This window comes from Alligator sinensis, unplaced genomic scaffold (genome assembly GCF_000455745.1).
Source record: "Alligator sinensis unplaced genomic scaffold, ASM45574v1 scaffold347_1, whole genome shotgun sequence".
NCBI classification, from domain to species: domain Eukaryota; kingdom Metazoa; phylum Chordata; order Crocodylia; family Alligatoridae; genus Alligator; species Alligator sinensis.
Window position 1 is genome coordinate 3706112 of NW_005841922.1, and position 20311 is coordinate 3726422.

General features: G+C 45.0%; 1 protein-coding gene and 1 pseudogene across 1 annotated transcript in view; both read right to left on the reverse strand.

Moving 5' to 3' along the window:
- Nucleotides 1-14120, reverse strand: part of C1QTNF3 (C1q and TNF related 3) — a 33423-nt gene extending 19303 nt beyond the window's left edge. Inside the window, exons 1-2 of the mRNA XM_014517721.2 lie at nucleotides 13527-14120; nucleotides 4601-4712 (exon numbers count right to left, since the gene is read on the reverse strand). Of these exons, the coding sequence (XP_014373207.1) occupies nucleotides 4601-4712; nucleotides 13527-13610 (196 nt within the window). The 5' untranslated portion in view covers nucleotides 13611-14120. The remainder of the gene's footprint in view (nucleotides 1-4600; nucleotides 4713-13526) is intronic.
- LOC112549508 lies at nucleotides 9110-9248 on the reverse strand (annotated as a pseudogene).
- Nucleotides 14121-20311: the final 6191 nt, after the last annotated feature.

A 20311-nucleotide genomic window follows, 5' to 3' on the forward strand; every position in this document is an offset into this window, starting at 1 on the left:
CCCTGCGTGCCCCGCCCCCCCTGCATGTCCTGCTGCCTACAGCCAGCTTCCAGTGCAGGGAGGGGTGTGGAGCAGTGCTTGGCTGCTGGGTGCTGCACAGTGAACTTCCACAGGGGACACGTCCCACTCTGCAGTTGTGTGCTGCATTTAGTGGGCGCTGCCCACACCCCCCTGCCCACTGCCCTTGCGGCACCCTGTGGCCATGCCCCACATCCCCTCCCCCTTGCGTGGGAAGTGATCCCTGCACCAGCTTCCCTCATGGCACCCTACGGCCATGTGCCTGGGCAGGCGCCAGACTGCAGACGGCGGGTGCTGTCCATGCCCCCCCCGCCCAATCCCCTCACACCACCCTGTGGCTCCGCACTCCATGCCCCCACCACGCACCATGCCACTCCCTGCATGGAGGGTGCCTGCTAGCTGCAAGCCATGGAGGGGTCATGGGGTAGGTGCATGGCCACAGGCAGCCCCAAGGGGAGTGAGCAGGGGGATGCCGGCAGCACCTGCCAGCTGCAGCATGTGGCCGCAGAGCAGGGTGCACCCCGCATGCCCACTCTCTGCAGCCACATGCCATGCCTCTCCCAAGTTTTGGTGCTCCTGGTGCGGGGAAGGCATGGCCCTTGGCAGTGCACCAAAACTCATTAAGTGGCCCTCCAGCTGAAATAATTGCCCATCCCTATGTTAGATCAAGAACACACAAACACTCTGAAGAAATTGGGTTAAATGTAAATGTAGTTTTTCTTAGACTGCCAATGTCATTCAGTATATCAGATGGAGAAAGGAAACAGAAATATCAATAAAAGGAAAGGTGCCATGGGGTAATTATTCAAATATGTACACATAGCTCATACATACTAAAATCAGAAATTTACAAACAGCATCTGGTTAGATAAAAATGTAATTGCAATGTGCAAATTTTGCATATACATGAGAAGAGGCCATTTAAGAAGTGTCCCATAACACAGAAAGAAAAAAATGATTGGAACCAAAATTACAAAAAAGCATAAATAAAAACAAAAGAAACAGCAGGATGGCTGGGACTATTCTACATAAACTAAAATGACAGAGTCCTTATAATCCAGTTTTAAAAAAGGTTGGGGAGGGAATCACATTAGGACAGTATTCCCATTGGTAGATGCAAAAAAAAAAAAAAAAAGTGTGGAAAACAGCTGTAGTAACAAGCAGAAGCCTGCCCAGTTGTAGATCAATTCAGTTGTTTCCTCCCACAATGACTGTTTCATGCCAAGTATAGAAGCCATCCTGGAAACAAGAACCAGAACCTTGGGGCACCTATACACAAACAGCAAGGCTGCTTCAACATGCTGTAATTCCAGTGCATCGGAGCAGACTTGATTGATCAGGTCTGCTGGAGCATGGTAATTATTGCACTCCAGCATCTCATGCATCAGCATCCCCGCACTGAAAAATGGTGCATGGTGCTCGTTCGATGAGCTTTAGATAAAATGTCCCCGCCACCATTTTTAAGCACAGGGCGGTGATACACAAGACACTCCAGGCACTTTAATTAGAGAGGCTCTGAGAGCCACTCTAATTAAAGCACCACCACCCCACTCCCAGAGCATGTGTATAAATGCCCTAGAGCTCCCTGTTTTTGCTGAGTATCCTGACCACTAGGCTATAAAATAAGACTTCTTTTTGCATTCATTCACTCTCTCTATAACCACAAATTTTGCACTCATTTCTGCCCAGTGGCCCAGCTTCAACAGAAGGGGTGCTGGCAGGGTACCTCCTAACAGATATAGCCCTGTGGTTAGGTATAGTTGATGTAGAAATTAAACCTGTGTGTCCCGCATCCTAAGCAAATCCTCTAACCAGTAGGTATCCTCCATAGAAAAGAATAAGCCCTTGTCAGTTTTTTAAAAGAGAGGTTGTACATGCCTACCCGCAGGAGAGGTTTTCAAGCTGTGGTTCTCAAATGCACTGAGGGTTCCTCCATGCAGCACCCAGAGGCATCTAAGTCTCAGAAAGAGGTAGGGTTTCAGATACACTACTGTCCTCAGTATTTTCTCTTTGCAGCTCCAGTTTGAGCATGGTGGCTGCTCTGGATCCCATTTTGCAGTATCTAAGTTTCTCAGTACACTTAACCTGGAGCCAAGGTACCTCGCTTCTGGATTCACTGTAGGGGCCAAGTACCTCTAGGCTAGAGACAGAAGTTACACATAAACCAATTTAAGTGATCAGAAACCAGTTTAAACCTGTAAACAGAACAGAAGATCAGTGCACATAAACCAGCTTCAAAATGGCTGAAACTGGTTTAAGATAAACCTGGTTGAATGTATCAGACTTAACTGATTTTGGTCAAACCAGTTTATGAAACTTCTGACCCAGACCCCTTCCTGGTTCAAGTTAAATCACAGTCCCCCAGCATGCTTTCCAGCCCTGGGCTGGGCTGTGCTGTCTGCTCCAGAGAGCAAGGCTGGCCCTGCCCCCCTGGTCACTAGCTGGAGCAGTAAGGGCTGGTTGACAAGGGGGTGGGGGAGGGAGGGGGCAAGGTCGGCTGAGGATGCAGCAGAGTCTGGGAAGGGGGAGCTGCTCCCCCCGGCAAACCCCAACTGAGGTCTGGGGCCAGGGAGGGGGGTTAAACACCCTTTTCCCCACTCAAATTTACTGCTGGCTCTAACTGTGGACTACAAATCCCAGAGGTGCCTGGAAGCAGAAAGAGGAAGTGATGAGCAACCCTGCAGAGTCCTGCTGCTGTAATTCTGGACTGCGAGTTCCAGAGACCTTGGGGGCCTCAGGGAGAGGAAGTGAACTGAGCCACTGCAGGTATGTGGCTGCATTTCCTGAATCAAAGCTAAATGTCTGTTCACTTCTGTTTCAATTTAATCTGTGCAGCTTAGACTAACCTGCAAAGACTAAATCGATACATCCTCAGGCTTTTTGACTGTCTTTACCTAGCCCTAAAGTTGGGTAGTGCACCACCTACATTCTAGGCACCTAAATCCTTTATTAGATCTGACCCTCAGTGAGTTTGAGGTCACGGAAGAAGTCTGTTAAATCAGGAACATGAACTGAGGTCTCCCAACACCTGACCTAGCACCTTAACTCCTAGACTATATTTTCCTTCCTTCCTATACTTGAGGCTCTGTAATAACACTGGATAAGACTACATAAACTGTCAGCACAGCTCTACGTGCTCCTGCTGGGATTGCATAGGATGGTGGGAGCCAACTTTTTTGGCAGGTGTGACACAAATTAAGCTCTGTACCCTCCCAGGGTGCCACTCCAATCCCCTTCCCAGCCAATCTGCTGCCCTGCTTTCTGCTTCCTGCCCTGTCCTCCTGGAGCTATCTGCCCTATGCTGAGTTTTCCTGCCCCAATCTGCCATGTGCCACATGCAAAGGCTGTCTGTGCCACTAGAGGCATGTGCACTACAAGTTAACCACCCTGGCATATTATGTAAGCCAGCTCTGAATCTGACCCCCCTGGGTCTTCCCTAAGTTACATATCTGTAACCCCTACTGGCGTCAGTGGTTCAAATTTCATGGAGTCATTACTGACTCCATGAAACCACATTGTCTTAGCTGGTGTGGCACAGTCTGCTAGTCTGCCCTGGATTTGGCTGAGTTGTAGTTTCTCATTAGATGAGAGCAGTAATAGGTGTATCCTGCAAAATACAGGTCTGAAAAACTAAACCACCCTGAGCAGCAGTAGTAGAAAGAAGGGATAATGTGAATATTATATGCCATTTTCTAGTACAGCAAATATTCATGGTGTTACTTTCCATAACTAAAAAAGTTATGTTTTTGTAGTAAAATTCTCTCCCTAAGTATAGTATTTACATAGAGTAGAGGGTTGATGATGGCTGATTCACTTAATAAATCTTATTCCTTAAAACACGCTAATGCCAAAAATGTCCAAGTAACATGTTATTTCTACATTTTTTTGCCATCCAAAGCTGCTTATTTAAATAACTTTATACAGCACAGTGTGTCACAGATCTAACAGTTACTGGAAACTGTTAACACTGGAATATCAACAGCCAACTGCAAGAAAGATTTTCTGGTTTGCTGTGAAGGATACCCGTTACCGTCAGCAGCTTGCAGCAAGAGAATGAAAGCAGATGAGCGACTGAAATCAAGCCGATCAAAAGGATGAGGCAAGCTAACCGAACCGTAACTCATTTATATTACACAGCTGTTTTATGACTCAGTTTCAAATTCTTGAAGGCAACTGCCATATCAAGTCCACTGCCTAATTATCTTTACCCCTTTACGAGCCGCCTCTCTTTCCACAGCAAGCACCAGACCAAAATTCTAACCTCAATTATTATGTCACGTTTTCCGTACTCTAGAGACTTTTTTTCCAATCTTAAAGAGTTATTTTATTTTATTTGAAGGAAGGCAACAAAAATGAACAAAAAAAATGAATTTCCATAACTGAGCACAGAGAAAAAATGGTTGCTACACTTTACACATAAGCAGAGGAACCTAAAACCTGAATCCAAATCTCAACCCTGATTGCTAAAAAGTTTGGACACAGATCCCCATCTGCATTCTGATGCTAGGATCGGTCTCGGATTTTCACTGAACCCAGTCTGTGGTTAGACTGAGCACCGAGTCATCTGGAATTTCATTTTTACCTGGCATCCCAGCAGGTCCAGGAGGTCCTGGTGGCCCTTGATAGAGTTTCATTCCAAAATCTCCACGACAGCAGGCACTGCAGTCTGTATTCTGGGGTCCACTCGGAGGGGGCTGAGTGCACAAAAATGCACAGTATTTAAATACAGCATTCTGGGATTTCACTGGCTAAACATACACATATGCATCCTGGTAGCAAGGGCTGCATTACAGCCCTAAATTGGTATATTCTGATAAACTCTCGGGACATTTCTCTTTTTTATATATCCCAAGCTCAGTGTCCATTTAAACCTTTAAAACTGAGGTCCTTCAATTGTTTCTGAGTTACAATATCAAAGAAAAATCTTCCTTTTGAAAAAAAATACTTGACTTTCACATGAATTCCAAAGAAAAAGTGTGCAAATCTGCCTCATGTAATGAGCAAAATGAATCTTTTGCTAATAAAACAACTATGCTACACACAGTGAGTTATTTATCTAGGCAGGATGAGATATAAGTTTTTACATAATTTCTTTTTTTCCTTTTTTTTATTTGTTATAAAAAAGAATTTCAAATGGAGATATTGTGAGGACTTTTGTGAAAAATTCAGTATATAGGTGAGGCTATCTGGTAACACTCAAGTCTTAGCCCTGTTGGTGTAATAATTTTACTCTGATTAAATGTTATTCTTCAGGTGCATGTAAATAACTGAATTTGGGCCAAGTAATTTTGCTAATTTCTTGTTAATGCTAGTTACTGATACTTGAATCCACGTTTCTGGGTGTAATACTCTGTCTGGTATAGACGAATGCATTTCTGATAGGAAAACTTTCTCTTCTCTTCTTATGTCTCTTTTTCTCTTTGTGTTTTACTTTTCCTAGATTCTTGTCTCGTCCCAATCATGGGTGACCACTTGTATTTCTATCCTATGCATTCTCTTGCTTCCCTCCTTGCCTCTAATTTCATACTGATACAGGCTTATCTACACTTCCTCTGTACCAAGCCTGGGAGCTCCCATTTGCACATGCGCTAGATCCTGGAAATGAGGTAATACAGCTGCATTGGTACCCAAATCACTCTCGTGATGTCTGTCTCGAGAGTTCTGACCAGTGTAATTTCACAGCTGTTCTAAAGTGATGCATTGTTTGATTTCAGGGAGTCGATATGCACCAAGTGGGTGGGGAGTGATTCCCAGCAGTGCTCTGTATACTACTAGGAATTGCACAGCTGATATTTTGGGGGGGCCTAATATTCAATTAGGCAATTCCAAGGTCCACCCTCCAGGTCCTAGGATAGTAGGATGAGGTGTGTCCCCAAGGGCTGACTCTGGAGCAGTGCCACCCTGTGGGATCCTAGTGTCATGACTAAGATATCAGGATTTCATGACCTCCACATCAGGAGGCACTACTTCACTGTCAGGGCGGCTAGGAGCTGGAACCAACTTCCAAGGGAAGTGGTGCTTGCCCCTACAGGAGGCTAGACAGCCACCTAGCCGGGGTCGTTTGGCCCGAACATCCTTTCCTGCCCATGGCAGGGGGTCGGACTTGATGATCTGCTTAGGTCCCTTCAGACCCTACCTACTATGAAACTATGAAAATAAAAAATCTGAGTAACTAAAAATCATAGACCACTGAGCACAGAATCCTGCAATTCACTGCACACAGGGACAGGAGCACGCCTGCACGTACTCTCACTACCTCTGCAGGATTCTGGTCAGGCAAGCCAGTCTGGATGCAAAAAAGCAGTGGGATCAGAGCTGTGGCTTGAAGCATCTTCAATCAAAAGCACTCACTCTGCTAAATCTGAATGAGCATAGACCTGGATTTTCAAAAGTGTAAGTGTAAAAAAAAAAAAAAAATCACTAAATTCTAATAATGCCAAAAACTGACCTGGACATATATAAGGTGTTGTGAACATGTGACTTAGACCTGTGCAAGACTTTTTAGGCACATCTGAAATTTAAGCACTTATGGAAATATAACATTGCAGGAATTTGGTTATATATACTGTGTGCATGTATGGGCACAAGAGGGATTACAGAGCTCTTCCAACAAGACACTATTCCTATTATCAAAATAATTTATCAAGGATAAAGTAATAATTAGCCATATTTATTACAGTAATAAAGTCTGATAACAGTTAATGTTCATCCCAAAATATTATGCATACGCAAGTGGCTTCACATTCAAGTGGGCTTCACATTCAAGGACTAATATTTTTCAAACTGCAAGTGGTTTTCAGAATTATTCACAAGGAAATAGTGAAGTTACAAGGCCTGTGAAGGGCTACTTGAAGTGAACCATCCCTTTTCCTCTCTCTCTTTTTAACACCCAGCTAGACAAAGGTTTGGCTGGGATGATCCAATTGGGATTGGTCCTGCTTTGAACAGGGGGTTGGACTAGATGACCTCCTGAGGTCCTTTCCACTCCTAATTTTCTGTGATTCTATGATAATTCTAATTTCATATCTTCATTCCCACTTAGGGTGACCACCTTTTCCTGATGCAAAAGCAGAATACATGTCCCCCTGACACCTTCCGGACAAGCTACGCATGGCTCTGTCCTGTTCCCCACCCTGGCCCCACAGCTGTGCATTTCTGCCCTGGCCCTGGGCCCCAGGCCCTATGCACCACCCCAGCTGAGCAGCATCCCCAGCCTCAGCCGCCAATCCTGCCTCACTCCCTCCCTCACTGTGGGGGCCTCGGTCTTCTCCCTCCCCCCACCCCAGCCTACCACCTCCCTCCCATGTTGCCTATACCCCTTCCCCCCACAGACTTACCTGCAGGCAGCTGGGGGAGCTGCTCTCCACTACTGCATGGGGCTGTATTCCCAGCCATGTGCATGTGTGCATGCATACATATACAAATGGCACCCCCTGGGTCCTGCTTCTCCCAGCCCCAAGCAGCCCTTGCAGGCTGGAACTCTTCCAGCTTGCAAGGGGAAACCCATGGTTTCCTGTTGTCTCATGGCAAACAGAAAACCTGGATCCCTGCACATGATACTGGGATGATAGTTGACAGTGTCCAGGGGAATCTGGGCCAAATGCTGTCCTGGAGCCATTGAGCCTGGGACTGGGATTTGATGTTCACATTTCAGGACTGTCCTGCCCAATTAGGGATGGATGGTCACCTGTTCCAAGTAGGTATCTTGTCTTTGCCCCTATTGCCAACTTTGCCTTTATGGAAAAGCTGAAGTAGTCTTTTATTTTGGAGGATATACCTTGATTATTCTTAATCTCTACCCCATCCTCCCTGCTTTCACAACTTTTTTTTTTAATTTGTATGACTGAAGAACATTTTGCTATTTATTTTTCTGTCCTTTGCAAGGCCTAAGACAGCTTGAATTCTGGCAATTCTTACTTTATCCTTACACTTCTTGACTTCATGTTGGCTTTTATCCTTACAAATCCTTTGATTTCAGAGTGAAAAATCTGGTCACATTCAATGTCCCAAGTACAATGAATATTCAGGAGAGGTCTCAAGCAACACAGAGCTCCATGCAGATGAATAATACATTTTAATACATTTTAAAGTACAAATCTGGGGATTTGAGACTTAAATATGAAAGATGGATAATGCAAAGCTGCTTTCCCTAAACTGGGGAAGATTCATTTTCAACTCACTTGTCAAAGTCCTTACAAACTTTGTTGCTTGAAGAGTTTGTGCAATTTTTTTCCTAAACATAAATACAATTCAGTAGGCTGTGAAAAGCCTCTCACAGTTTTGCTGAGATGGATGGGAAATTAGGGTGACAGGGAGCACTGAAGATATTTGCTCTATAACTTGATCTAAACTGTATATGTTTGCATTACCTTAATTTGATAGTCACTAAATCTATAGGTGCAGAAAGACACAACTCATGGGCTGGGAGTCTTGCCTTGCTGATCCCCTCTCTCCCAGATCAGCTTGGGAGAGGACTGGAGCAATGGGGCAAAGCCACCTACCTGCTCCCCTGACCAGGGTCCCAGATCTGAGGAGAAGGCAGGGAGCTTGCTCTGCTGCTCCCTCCACAGACAGGACAGCAGGAGCTACAGCAAGGAGAGCTCTCCCCAGCACATTTTCTGGCTCCACAGATTTTAAAAGCACCACCTGCACTGCCCAGCTAGGCAAGAGGGGCAGAGTTATTTTTCTAGTGGTAAGAATTTCAGAGAAAATGGAAACGAGAAAAGGCCCAGCAGAGAATTCTCTCAGCACCGGCACTGACTTCCATATCTTAGAGATGGGCTGCATTTTAGGGTCAGGGCATTCCCTTGCATTGCCAGCTGCAAGTATTCTCAGCTGGAACTTGTTTTTAAATTTTGTTTCCAGGGTCAAATCAGTTCTGAATTAAGTTTCAAATTTTGACTGAGCAGAGCTCAATCATTCAAGTCTGTGTGGCACTACTACCAGTACATATCCTACTTCCTGGACTCAGTCTGAGGCTTCAGCTACTCCCAAATCAATGGCAGGAATCCTACGTCCAGGCTGGAGGCCTTGGTGTTCAGATACCGCATAGTCTCGCTTTCCCTTAGCCAAAAGTTTGAAGGAGCAAGCTAGGGGGAAAGCCCAAAAGCAATCCCCCGTCGCCATAAATTGTGTAGCTGAGAGCCTCGCATTTGTAGACTCTCGCAGGGATTGACCTGTCCACGGTGCAAGGGCCAGGCCTTCACCCTCTAGCTACACCAAGCCATTCAAGGCTGAGACTTTTATTTATTTATTTTTATATAGAAAATTTTTCATGTCCCAAGTCAAATCAGCCAGAACAATTCTGAAGCCGTGAGTCATTCAAAAACCATACGTGGTCCTGCTACCAGCAAGCATCCTCCACCCCTGCCTGGGACTTCAGATACTTCCAAATCCTTTGGTGGGTATCCTACATGTAGATCCAAACCTGCAGGACACAATTAATACCAAGCAGCTCACAGTCATCTCTTGTGGAAGGAAGTTGTTCACCATAAATTAGATCAGCTCCTGGCAGCTCTGCTTACCAGGGATGGTGATGACAAATCCCTTGGAACAGCTTATAGCCACATTTGTTCCCCCAAAATAAACAGACTCTGCAGATATAATCCAACTTTTCTACTAGCCAGCTCATGCTGGACTCTCCCTATTGTATCTTGGCTATGGTTTCATCTCATTTTAAGTGACTCATGAGTTGTTTCTCTCTGCAAGGGAGATTCTCTCTCAGACACTGGAATAATATGCAAATGCCATAAATTCAACTGTATTCTTATTGGTTAGAGTCACACTTTTTCACCCAATAAGCAGTTCAGTACTGTAGGTGTAAAAATAACATGAATAATTATACACATGTCCCCATGTATTTCAATGGTACTCTGCATCTGGGACTAGAACTTCTATTACTTACAAGCAATTTGTATTAAATCATATAACCAAAACTAAATTAAAATGTAGTCCCTACCTTTCTGCTCCCCCCCATTCAAATTGTATAGTCCTTCACTAGCATGCCATGTGAGAGAGAGCAGAACAAATAGAATAAAAATCTCCAAGGGGGCTTTCAATGCACTCTACTACAATAGGTTTGAGGACCTACCCTGAAATCTCCTAGATTAGCAAAGATGATGCACAGTTAGCAGGTCTGCAGTCACTGAGGAGAAATGGGAGCAATAATACTACTTTTTTTTGTGCCTCCATTGCTTGAAGTACCCTCTAGACTAGGGACAGATATTACACATAAACCAATTTAAGTAATCAGAAACTGGTTTAAACCTGTAACAGAACAGACATTCAATGCACATAAGCCAGTCTGAAAATGGCTGAAACCTGTTTGAGATAAATCCGGTTGAATGTAGTATCAGACTTAACTGTTTTGGGTCAAGCCAGTTTATGCAATGTCTATCCCAGACCGCTTGCTGGTTTAAAGTAAACCAGACACCCCCAGCATCCCAGCATGCTTTCTGGGCTGGACAGGGCTCTCTGCTCCACAGCAGAACTGGCCCTTCCCCTCTCCTCTCTGGCTTGAAGTCTAGCAGAGGCTGCAGGTACAGTAGGGTCTGCCTGGCTTTTCCTGCCCCACCCCACCCTCGCTGTTCACTGCTCAAGAAGGAATCCCCCGCCTACCTTCCGGACTCCTACCTTCCCATCTCCCACAGCATGGACCCCAGCCCCATGGACACTAGGCATGTGGTATGCTAGCTAATGCTGATAGGTATCTGTGTATGTGTCTCTGATTTCACTGGGACAGGCAGATAGAGCAGTGACCATTTAGGGCTAATCAACAGATTGGAGCTAATCAACAGGTCAGCTGGTAAACTGTTTAAGAAGAGTTTGAACTAATGGAGAGAGGCTGTTGTTTTGCTGATGGGGTGATAAACACTGTTATCAGCCCCCTGCTGGCTTGCTTACCTGTCAGTTTGCTGCAGACAGTATAAAGAAGATTTAAAAGCTCTGTATCACCAACAGATGCATGCACTACACACTATCCCTTGCCTCAGAGTGTTGGCTGGGGTCTGGGGTCCAGCAACACTTCCCCCCCCCCCGCCACACTTGAGCAGCTAGCTAAAAAAAACCTGAGATGGTGCAGGCAGATTCCCCTAATCAGAGCATCCTGCTGGGGCCTGGCTACAGCCCTCCTTAGCTTAGCACTATAGAAGGGAAGGGAGGGCTGCTCTAGCATCACCCCTCTGTCTTCTGGCCTGAGCTACTGCAGGCATGTGCCTGTATTTCCTCAATCCAGAGAGAATGTCTGTCCAGTTATAATCTGGTTCAGCCTAGCCCAGTTAAACTAACCTGCAAAGATTGAATCAATTCAGGCTCAGGATTTTTGAATGCCTGTCCCTAGCCCTAACATCTGAGATGGCAGCAGTAGCAGCATGCTGAGGAACAGTAGAATGAGAAACAGCGATTCACCAGGTGGGGAGGGGAGGCAGGAGAATCTGAAGGAATTCAAAGGCAGAAATTCTTTCCTCTGTTCCCTATGTGCTCAGCACTTAAATCTTTTTTTTTTACTAAAATGCTTTAGTAAAAGCACTTTTCAAGAGACTGTTCTACTGCCATCCTAGTGTTAATATGCACTTAGAGAACACTATGAAAATTGTTACAGAGGATTTTGAAGCATTAGTAACCTATACATTTTTCCTTTTTCACTCACTAGATGGCCATATTTTTTTACTCTAAGTACCTGCAGCTATTCTCTGAGTTGAGCCTGATAAGATTTGCATTTCTCTAGCAGGTGGGTAATTTTCAACCAAATAATGTGGTGTGCTAAGATAAACAGATGTTCACAATGCCCAGTGCACAACTCACTTGCCATCCTGTAGGGAGTGTTTCTAGGATACAATCTATGACAACATTTGATTGTCCCATTGCTGATGGTATGAAATTAGAATTACAGGGTCAAGAGTCATCTGTTCCAACTCCCAGAAGCAGGGCTACCAGAAGTGGGCTTCAAACCCCAAAGAATTTATGTCTAGCACCTTAACCACTCAGCCATGTGGAAAATCATTTTAATTACGAGCAGCATAAGGTTTAAGATACATACTTGCATGGTAGTTCATGGGAACATACACTAATGGGTCCATTATTATATATGCCTACTAGTTATACTGTTTCTTTATAGCACATACAATTTAATTAATATTAAACAATATATTTCCTGATTGTGTCAAAAAGCTTGCATACAGTGCAGTGTAGTTATAGTATTTAAGCCTATATTTTGCCATACTCGAATGTACTGCAACTCCTTAAGTTCCTCAACATTACCTAAGCTCATCTCTGCTTCTCATGAAACAGCTGTGAATCAGCTATTCAACCCACATCAGCCTCTTTCTGCTTTTAGAATACAAGCTGCCATGGTTAGGTTGAAAAAGGATACAATTATGTCAGCTAAAATGTAATAATCAAATCATTTGCATTCAGTAGTGACTGAGAATAATACTGAATTTTGCTACTGAGTGTAAAATAAGCTACATAAAAACTTCAGCCTGCAATAGAATTTCCTATTTATTACTCAAAAGTTTCATGCTATCCTCTACAACGTTCACTCCTTTAAAAAAACAACAACCCTGAATTGTCCTATTTTATGTATGACCAAATGATGGCAATTTTTCCTTTGTGGGAAACTAATGCCTAGAATAGTTAAACTCTATATAACATCTGTTATAAAAACTCCCCAATATAAAAAGTAGACTCTGCAGACATTTATACAGCACTCATTTAGCTCTTTTTACAAAAAATAAAATTAAACTGGCAGCACTTTGATATATCATTAACCATATTTAGATCTCAAACCCAATAAAAGTGCCATGAGTTAAGAGAAAAAAACCACTGCAAAGAATAATGATTGAAAATATTCAGTATTGCATTAAAATTACCTTCCTAAGCTTAAAAGGATATATTTTCTTACATGTAAATTTAAAGTAAACTGTATTTTCCCTGCCAACAGAACAGTGTCCTTATACATAATATCTGTTTACAGAGTCTATAATTTTCCTCTTCAAAGGATATAAGTTGATCATAAAGCCTTATTTTGCGAGACAATAAATGGCACATTAATTGAGAAACTGTATATTACAATACCTGGTTGAACAGGATCAAGGTTTCAGTAGAACAATGGGATGCTGGCTGTGTTGTTATCACTTCCCCACACCATGGTTTGTTCTACCACCTAATTAAGAGATTCTGTATCACAACCCAACAGCATACAGACCAATAAGCATCTTTAATAATCCTATTTTCTTAAATATATATCTTAGAAAATTTTCATTAACTTTTACAGTTATCTTTAGAAGATTAATTCAGAGTACCTGGACTCTGTCTGAGGTAGTCTGCTCTACATCATCTACCTCTGGTCTCTGGGCTTTTTGGTCTGTAGAAGTGCTATTATCATCAATCGTCCACTCTACAAGTTGACTCCGCTGTCTCAATATTTCCCTGCTTCTGGAACCTTTATGGCCAGTCTGGTGATGACTTTGCAATACTTTGGCCACTGGTTTATAAGATCCTCTGCTCACCTCCACGTATTCATCTTGACACAGGCAAAATGGAAGAAAAAATAAAGCCAGCAGATACCAGCTGATGAAATCCTTGACTGCCATGTTATTCAAAATAATTTCAGAGGAGTCCGGAAAATGCCTTTCAGGAGAAGCCCCTTTACTCCACCAGTAGTTATGTGGTCCTTTCAGCTATTTCCACTATTACGCCTGGCACTTAGATCAGGACCAAGTTTTATACGGTTGTGTGCAATAAATAAAATGAAAAATGCCAAAGTGACAGGATCCTTCATCCAAAATCAGTCATGCCTCCTTAAAACAAGCCAGGCATTATTCACCACTTCACCACCACAAGGAAAATTGATTTGCATGCTGGAAACGGCCACCACATTTAACGGACTCCTGTGGTTCCTATTTGGGGGCATTAAAGAATGTAGCACCTTTTCTTTGGCATGTTTTTGTTTAAGTGTGAAAAAATGTGATGGAAATGGAGAACATGTGGCTAACGGTTTATGTTCCTTGATTAGACATGGAAAGGCTGTGAATTTACACTCTGAAATGTCTTCTGGATGCAGTCACCTTCCTCATTTGCCAGGAAATTCATACACCAACTGCGTCAGCTCAATCTGAAAAATCTTCCAAGAGCAATTAGGAAACAAAAGCACAAAAGGAGCTTTCGCACATGATTCTAACTCAGCGGCTATTTCTGACTACGCTTTTCATCCACTGAGAAAAGGAAAAAAATGTTAAATTTCTGTCAGGTGGCCAATGGTGGAAGGAGATTAGGAAAGCAGTTTTGAAAAACTAAGATTCACAGCACACCAGTTCTTAGCATTTAGGTTGACCTTCCTTGTCAGATGATATTTTTTCCCCTCAAGTTTCCAATGTTTTGCCAAATGCAACTGCCAAACCAAATTTTACCTCTTGGATGCTAGGTAAACACAAAATTACTGTGCAGCTTATTTCATGCTGAGAGAAGAGAACCAAAATATGGCATACATATAACGATACTCATTTCAATTTTTGAAACTGCTCACTGGTAAGACTCCACAATTGCAAGAGAGTCCTGCAAACATTGTATGCATTATTTTATAAATATATAGGTAGTAAATCTCCCAGGGCTCTAGTACAGTTATTAAAGCTACAAGGAAGGTTTCCTAGTATAAGAAAAGTATATGCTATATCAGGAAAGTGCTCAGGTGGCTGCAACTTTACAAGCAAGCTGTGCATTGTACAGTACCACTATAGTATTATGGTTTAACTAGTTTTACTGATACTACTGCATTTACACTAAGGGCCAGACTGTTCTACCTGTTAGGCATCTAACTGAACTCGGGCATCTATGTGCAATTGTATTCCACCCTGCTGAAGTCCTGAATGCATCTACCACTTTTGTAACAACTACATCTTCTTACCTTTAAGACTGAGTCACAAAAAAGCTGCCTAGCAGCCCAGTTGGGCTCCATGGGACTGTGCCCAAGCATGGGGGATTCTCCTGGGCTCCGTGTCAGGGCTGTGTGTATATTGTGGGGTGTTTCGTGATGAGGTGTGGGGCCAGGCCCTGGGACACAGGTGCCCAGATGTCAGGACTCATGCACAGGAAAACAGATGCCGCCCATTCCCCACCTGCCTGCAGCTGACAGATGCCTGTGGCTGCACGATGATGTAGCAGAGGGTTGGGGGCATGCTCACCTGTGCCCAGCAGCCACTCAGGGGTTGCCCAGGTGCTTGGCTTCACTCAGCAGTCTCCAGCAACCCAGGAACTGACAGGATATGCTGAGAGGCATGCAGAAGCACCCCTACCTGCTGGCCTCAGCCAGTGCAGGCAGCCTGCATGCCCCTCTCCCTCCCAACCAAAGGGCAAACGTGTGCTCCATTCGCTACTGATCTAACCTGTAATGCATACAGAAAACCACATAACTTAGATAGCTTCCACCTAGGGCTTTTCAAATGTCTCTGCTTAGCCAAAGTTTCTGTGGCTCCCATGAAGACAGACAGGCTTAAGGCTCAGACAGTAGTGACTGAGGAAGCACAGCTGTAGCTCCAGAGTCAATTGTTGCAATGAGTTCAGGCAGGAATAATGTTCAAACCCCTGTGGACAATAAGAAAGAAGAGAAGTTTAAATGGGCTGGAAGAGATTCATTTGACATGGAGATATGCAATTAAGCATGTTAAAAAAATGACTCCCTTTTTATCATTCCATTCCAGCTCAGGATGCCTTCTTTCTCCCAGATTTTTAGAACTTGGGAAAAGCAGAAAGCAGTTCAGGACCGGGGGCAGTAGATGAGGAATAAATGTATTGCCTAAGAGTGTGTACAAGTGTTACATTTAAATCATCCTAATCAAGGTTAAAAAGATCTAAATGCCCCAAATGTGTAAGTGTTCACCAGCCTCAGGTCACCCCAAAATGGCATGCCTTATCTAAAGTCAGTTCTCAACAGACAAGAACCAACTTCAGATGGACATGGGGTTAACTTAGCCTTGCAAACACTTGCATGGGTCTCTAGCACAGCCCCTAACTAGGAAAAGCCAGCCACTCTCCACAGCCCCAGGGTTATGCTGTTTCTATCCCCCAAACCCTGACCAGGCTGTCCCCTGGCCCAGGCTAGAGTCAATAGTCAGGAGCAGCTGGGTTAAGAGATAAAGGTCTGCAAGGCACCAAGACAGAGGCAATCACTGCAACAAAGCCACAAGCCAAGGGGTCAGGAACAAGAAGCTGGAATCTAAATCAGAGTCATGAACTTCGGGGTCCAGAGCCGGCACCTGCCACTGCAAGGGACCAGGATGTGGGCAATTGCCAAGCTAAGCCAGGAACCAGCAAGTCCAGAACAAAGGGATCCAGGGTTGAATGTGGGCAAAAGGGCCAGCTGACAGGAACACAGAACTGCAAAACTAGGAACCAACAGACAACAACCAAGTAAATAAGAACAAGGGGCCAAGAGCCCAAAGCTAAGAGAGAGGCACCTGTCCTGTTAAGTAGCCTACTGTGAACTGAAAGGGCTACTGCTAAGAAGCAGGCAGCCATGCTCATGCATACAACTGGGAAGTAATTAGGTTGTTGACAGCCAGGCCCATTCAGGACAAGCTGGGAGCAATTTAGCCTGCCTGCTGCCCTGACTCCTGACCCATGGAGATGATTGGACAGTATTCATCATGAGCTAAAGAAGGTGAGCCCCAGCAGTCGTACTGTAGAGAGCTTTACTGGAGTCCCAGTGTGATGGGGTTGATGTCACTATAACCCTCAGAGGCTACCACTGGGGTCCCCGAGTCCTGCAGCACATGAGCTGCAATATATCAAAGGAAGGATACAAAGAGCAAGGGATACAGCTTACTGGATGTTCATGCATACAGCACACACTTCCCCCCCACCCCCAACCAGATGCTGGTGCATTATATGCAATAAATATGGTAAGAACAGTTTCTGCCAATTACTGGCAAAAGTAAAAGTAAAATATATACAAGACTCACAGGCTAAGTACAGACAGTTAAAAAGCCCAAGGCTGAATTGATTCAATCTAAGCAGGTTTCTCTAAACTGTGTAGATTGAACAGATAAGCAAAAGAACAGACATTTACTTTTGATTCTAGGAATGCAGCCACGTGCCCAGGCCAGAAGTTGGGGGGCTGGGGGGTGCTAGAGCACACCTCCCTTCTTAGCTGGAGCAGACAGCTTGGACCAAGGCTAGCCTGCCCACTCTGTGAGGGGGAGCTTCTGAAGGTGGTGAAAAGCATCTTGGGAAGCTGGGAAACTGTGAATTAGCTTGAATCTGGAGGGGATCTGGGACAGAAGTTCAATAAACTGATTTAACCTAAATCAGTTAAATCTGATACTACATCCATCCAGATTTATTTTAAACCAGTTTCAGCCATTTTGAAAGTCGTTTATGTGCACTGAACTTCTGTTCTGTTACAGGTTTGAACTTGTTTCTGATCACTTATACTGGTTTATGTGTAACTTCTGTCCCTACAGGGAACACTGAGCAGGCTCTGGTCCCTGGCTGGTGCCACTCTGTTACTTACCACAAGGAAAGATTGTTTTTTCTTCATTCTGCCTTTCATAAACAGGGTGCACATTATATTCTGAGATGTTCTGTATGTGAGAAAACAGTATTTTACAATATCACTCAAGAGATGGAGCATAAGGCTCCCTGAACATTCAACCCCGAGGCCATATCGACATGAGCATGGATGTTTGGTTCCCCAAGGACAACTAGCAGCAGGACACCTTGTGCCACCACTAGTTGTCCCTGGGAAATACCCATGCCATGCACCCTCTGGCATGTCACAGGGTACCCTGGGTGAGGCAGGGGAGGCTGGGGCCAGCACGGGGCTGGCCCAAGCAGCCTTACCTGGGGCCCTAGGGGCCTACTGGGGCTGCAGCAGAGGGGATCCTGCCACTCAGAGACTGGCTAGCAGCTGGAACATTGCTCCGGCCAGCCAGGATCTAATTTTAAGTGACGCATGCTGCCCCCGCATGTGCCACTCTGTTTGGCTTTTTTGCATGGGTTTCTTTGACCCCTGGATAGCTCCTGAATTTACATGCGCAGTGGTCATAAAAACCCACTGTGCTGTTCCCTTGCAGCATGGAGAACAGCTGAATGTGTGGTATGTGGTGCTGTAGATGTGTCTGTCTGCAGCACCACATACTGCACAGCTGCATTCGTCTGGACGCAGCCCTAGAGTCCTTACAGCAGCCATATGGACAATGTCTCCTCCTCTTCCCATCTCTCTGCTAGCTTCTCTTATCCACCATCAAAATGCTTCCTTGTAAAACAGTGACCATAACTGTAGAGGTCCTGGTTCCTTTCCTTGAGGAGAAGCAATATTGGGGTTGCAGGTAAGAAACCTTGTGGACAGGGAAAATTAGGCTATTGTTTCTCAGAGCTATTGTATCTGATAACCTAAGGGCAGCAGACAGAATGACATCTGTTCATTTGTTTTAATAAGGGCTGGGAACTTTATTGTATCTAAATGCAGTCTTATATTTTGAAACACACTTCTGAGGCAAGATGGTCTCAGAGCCACTGAACATCTGGGGCCCTGCTCCAACAAATATTCTGGTTATTTCATGGGGTAGGGATGGAGGGAAAAAGCCTTCATAGTAGGGCAAGACAAGAGATTCCAGCTGTTTTTTTTTAAGTACAGTTACAGATTTTGGAAGCTGTTATTACCTAAAAGGTTTCTTTTTTTCCTGGGGAATCTTCTTGGTGGTTAAGCTTGAAAAACTTGGACAACATAGGAATGACTCATAGAAAACCATTAATCCAACTTGGCACTTGATAGTTTGATTCAGCAAGTGCTGAGGAGAACTGATGTTTTCAGCTGCTGTTAGTACTTTCATGGCTTGCCAAACTGTTCCAGGAGCTTCCTGTGGCATTAAGGAGAAAAATGTTTCCAATATGAGTAATGCCCATTCACAGCACCCATGTCTCAAAGAAAGCAGGAATAAAACCAAAACGATTTAAGCTTTGCATCCCCCCATCTGCCATTTCAAGCAAAAGCTGCAACAAGCATGTTTCTTGGCAACAATTTGAAAGAAGCAGTGTTCCCTTCCACTCCCTCTAATAAAGTCCACCTGGTTCCTAACCATCATTATTCCAGTGGTTTAATACAACAGACATTTTTGTACCATTAAATTAATCTGGGTTTAGTATTTTTGCAATCAATCTGCTGAGTAAAATCAAAAATACATAATTCCATGTTCCTCCTCATTTTTCTCAGTACTTTGGGTCAGGAGTATTCCAGCCTCCATGGCCACTTCCCACCAACAAAAAGTTTTGGAGGAGATAAGAAAAAATGGAGAAACCATTTCTTTACTCTTGACCCTTGCACTGTCAAATACAGATGTGGGATGTAAACACAGGGGCAGGCAAACACACAGCCCACGAGCCAGATCCAGCCTGCCAGGCCATTCTATCCAGCCCGTGGGCCCCTCCAAAATTATTATTACCAACCCCCAGCTCCCCCTCTGAAAGCAGGTGGGAGGTGGGCTTTCAGAGATTGTGCACCATTGGACCAGGCAGGCTCTGTGCTTCCACCTCCATGGGGCTCCCAGCACTCAAGCTGGGAGCCCCATATGGACACACTGAGCATGATGGTATATGACTGGACAGCTGGTGAGTGAGGAGGAGAGCTCCTGCGTGCAGGAGCAGGGAGGTTGGGGGTGAGGGTGAGGGTGAGGGTAAGGGTGCCCCCCCCATGGCACGTGCCTTTGAGTGGGACCAGTTCCATGCCAGCATGTGGGGCTTCTGGGATGGCAGGTGGAAGCCATGCGCCACCAGGCTGGGCCAGCTTGTTGCCTCCACGGGGGGCTTTCAGCACTCCAACAGGGAACCACACATGGTAGCATGGAGCCTGCATGGCCCAACAGCACGCAACTCCCTGTGGCTTCTGGTCCACACACCATCAGGCTGGGCAAGCTCCATTCCTCCATGTGCAGCTCCCTGCTTGAGTGCTGGAAACCCCATGTGGAGGCACAGAGCCAGCCTGACCTGATGGCATGTGGATCCCACCTGTAGTGCTGGGAGCCACATGTGCTGGCATGGAGCCAGCCCAGTCTGGGTCGAAGGCATGAGCCAGTGGGCCAGGCCAGCTCCATGCCACCATGTGCAGTTCCCGGGATTCAGCCAGAGCCACACACCAGTGGGGGGGCTCTGCCTGCCATGGGCCAGGAGTGTCCTGAGGGCACACCACCAGCTGCTGTTGCCACCAGTGGGGGCTGTGCACCAATGGGGGGGGGTGGTGAGGAGGCCTACACCAACTCAGATCCCCCACAAACCCAACACCCGGCCCCCCACCCCCCCCGCA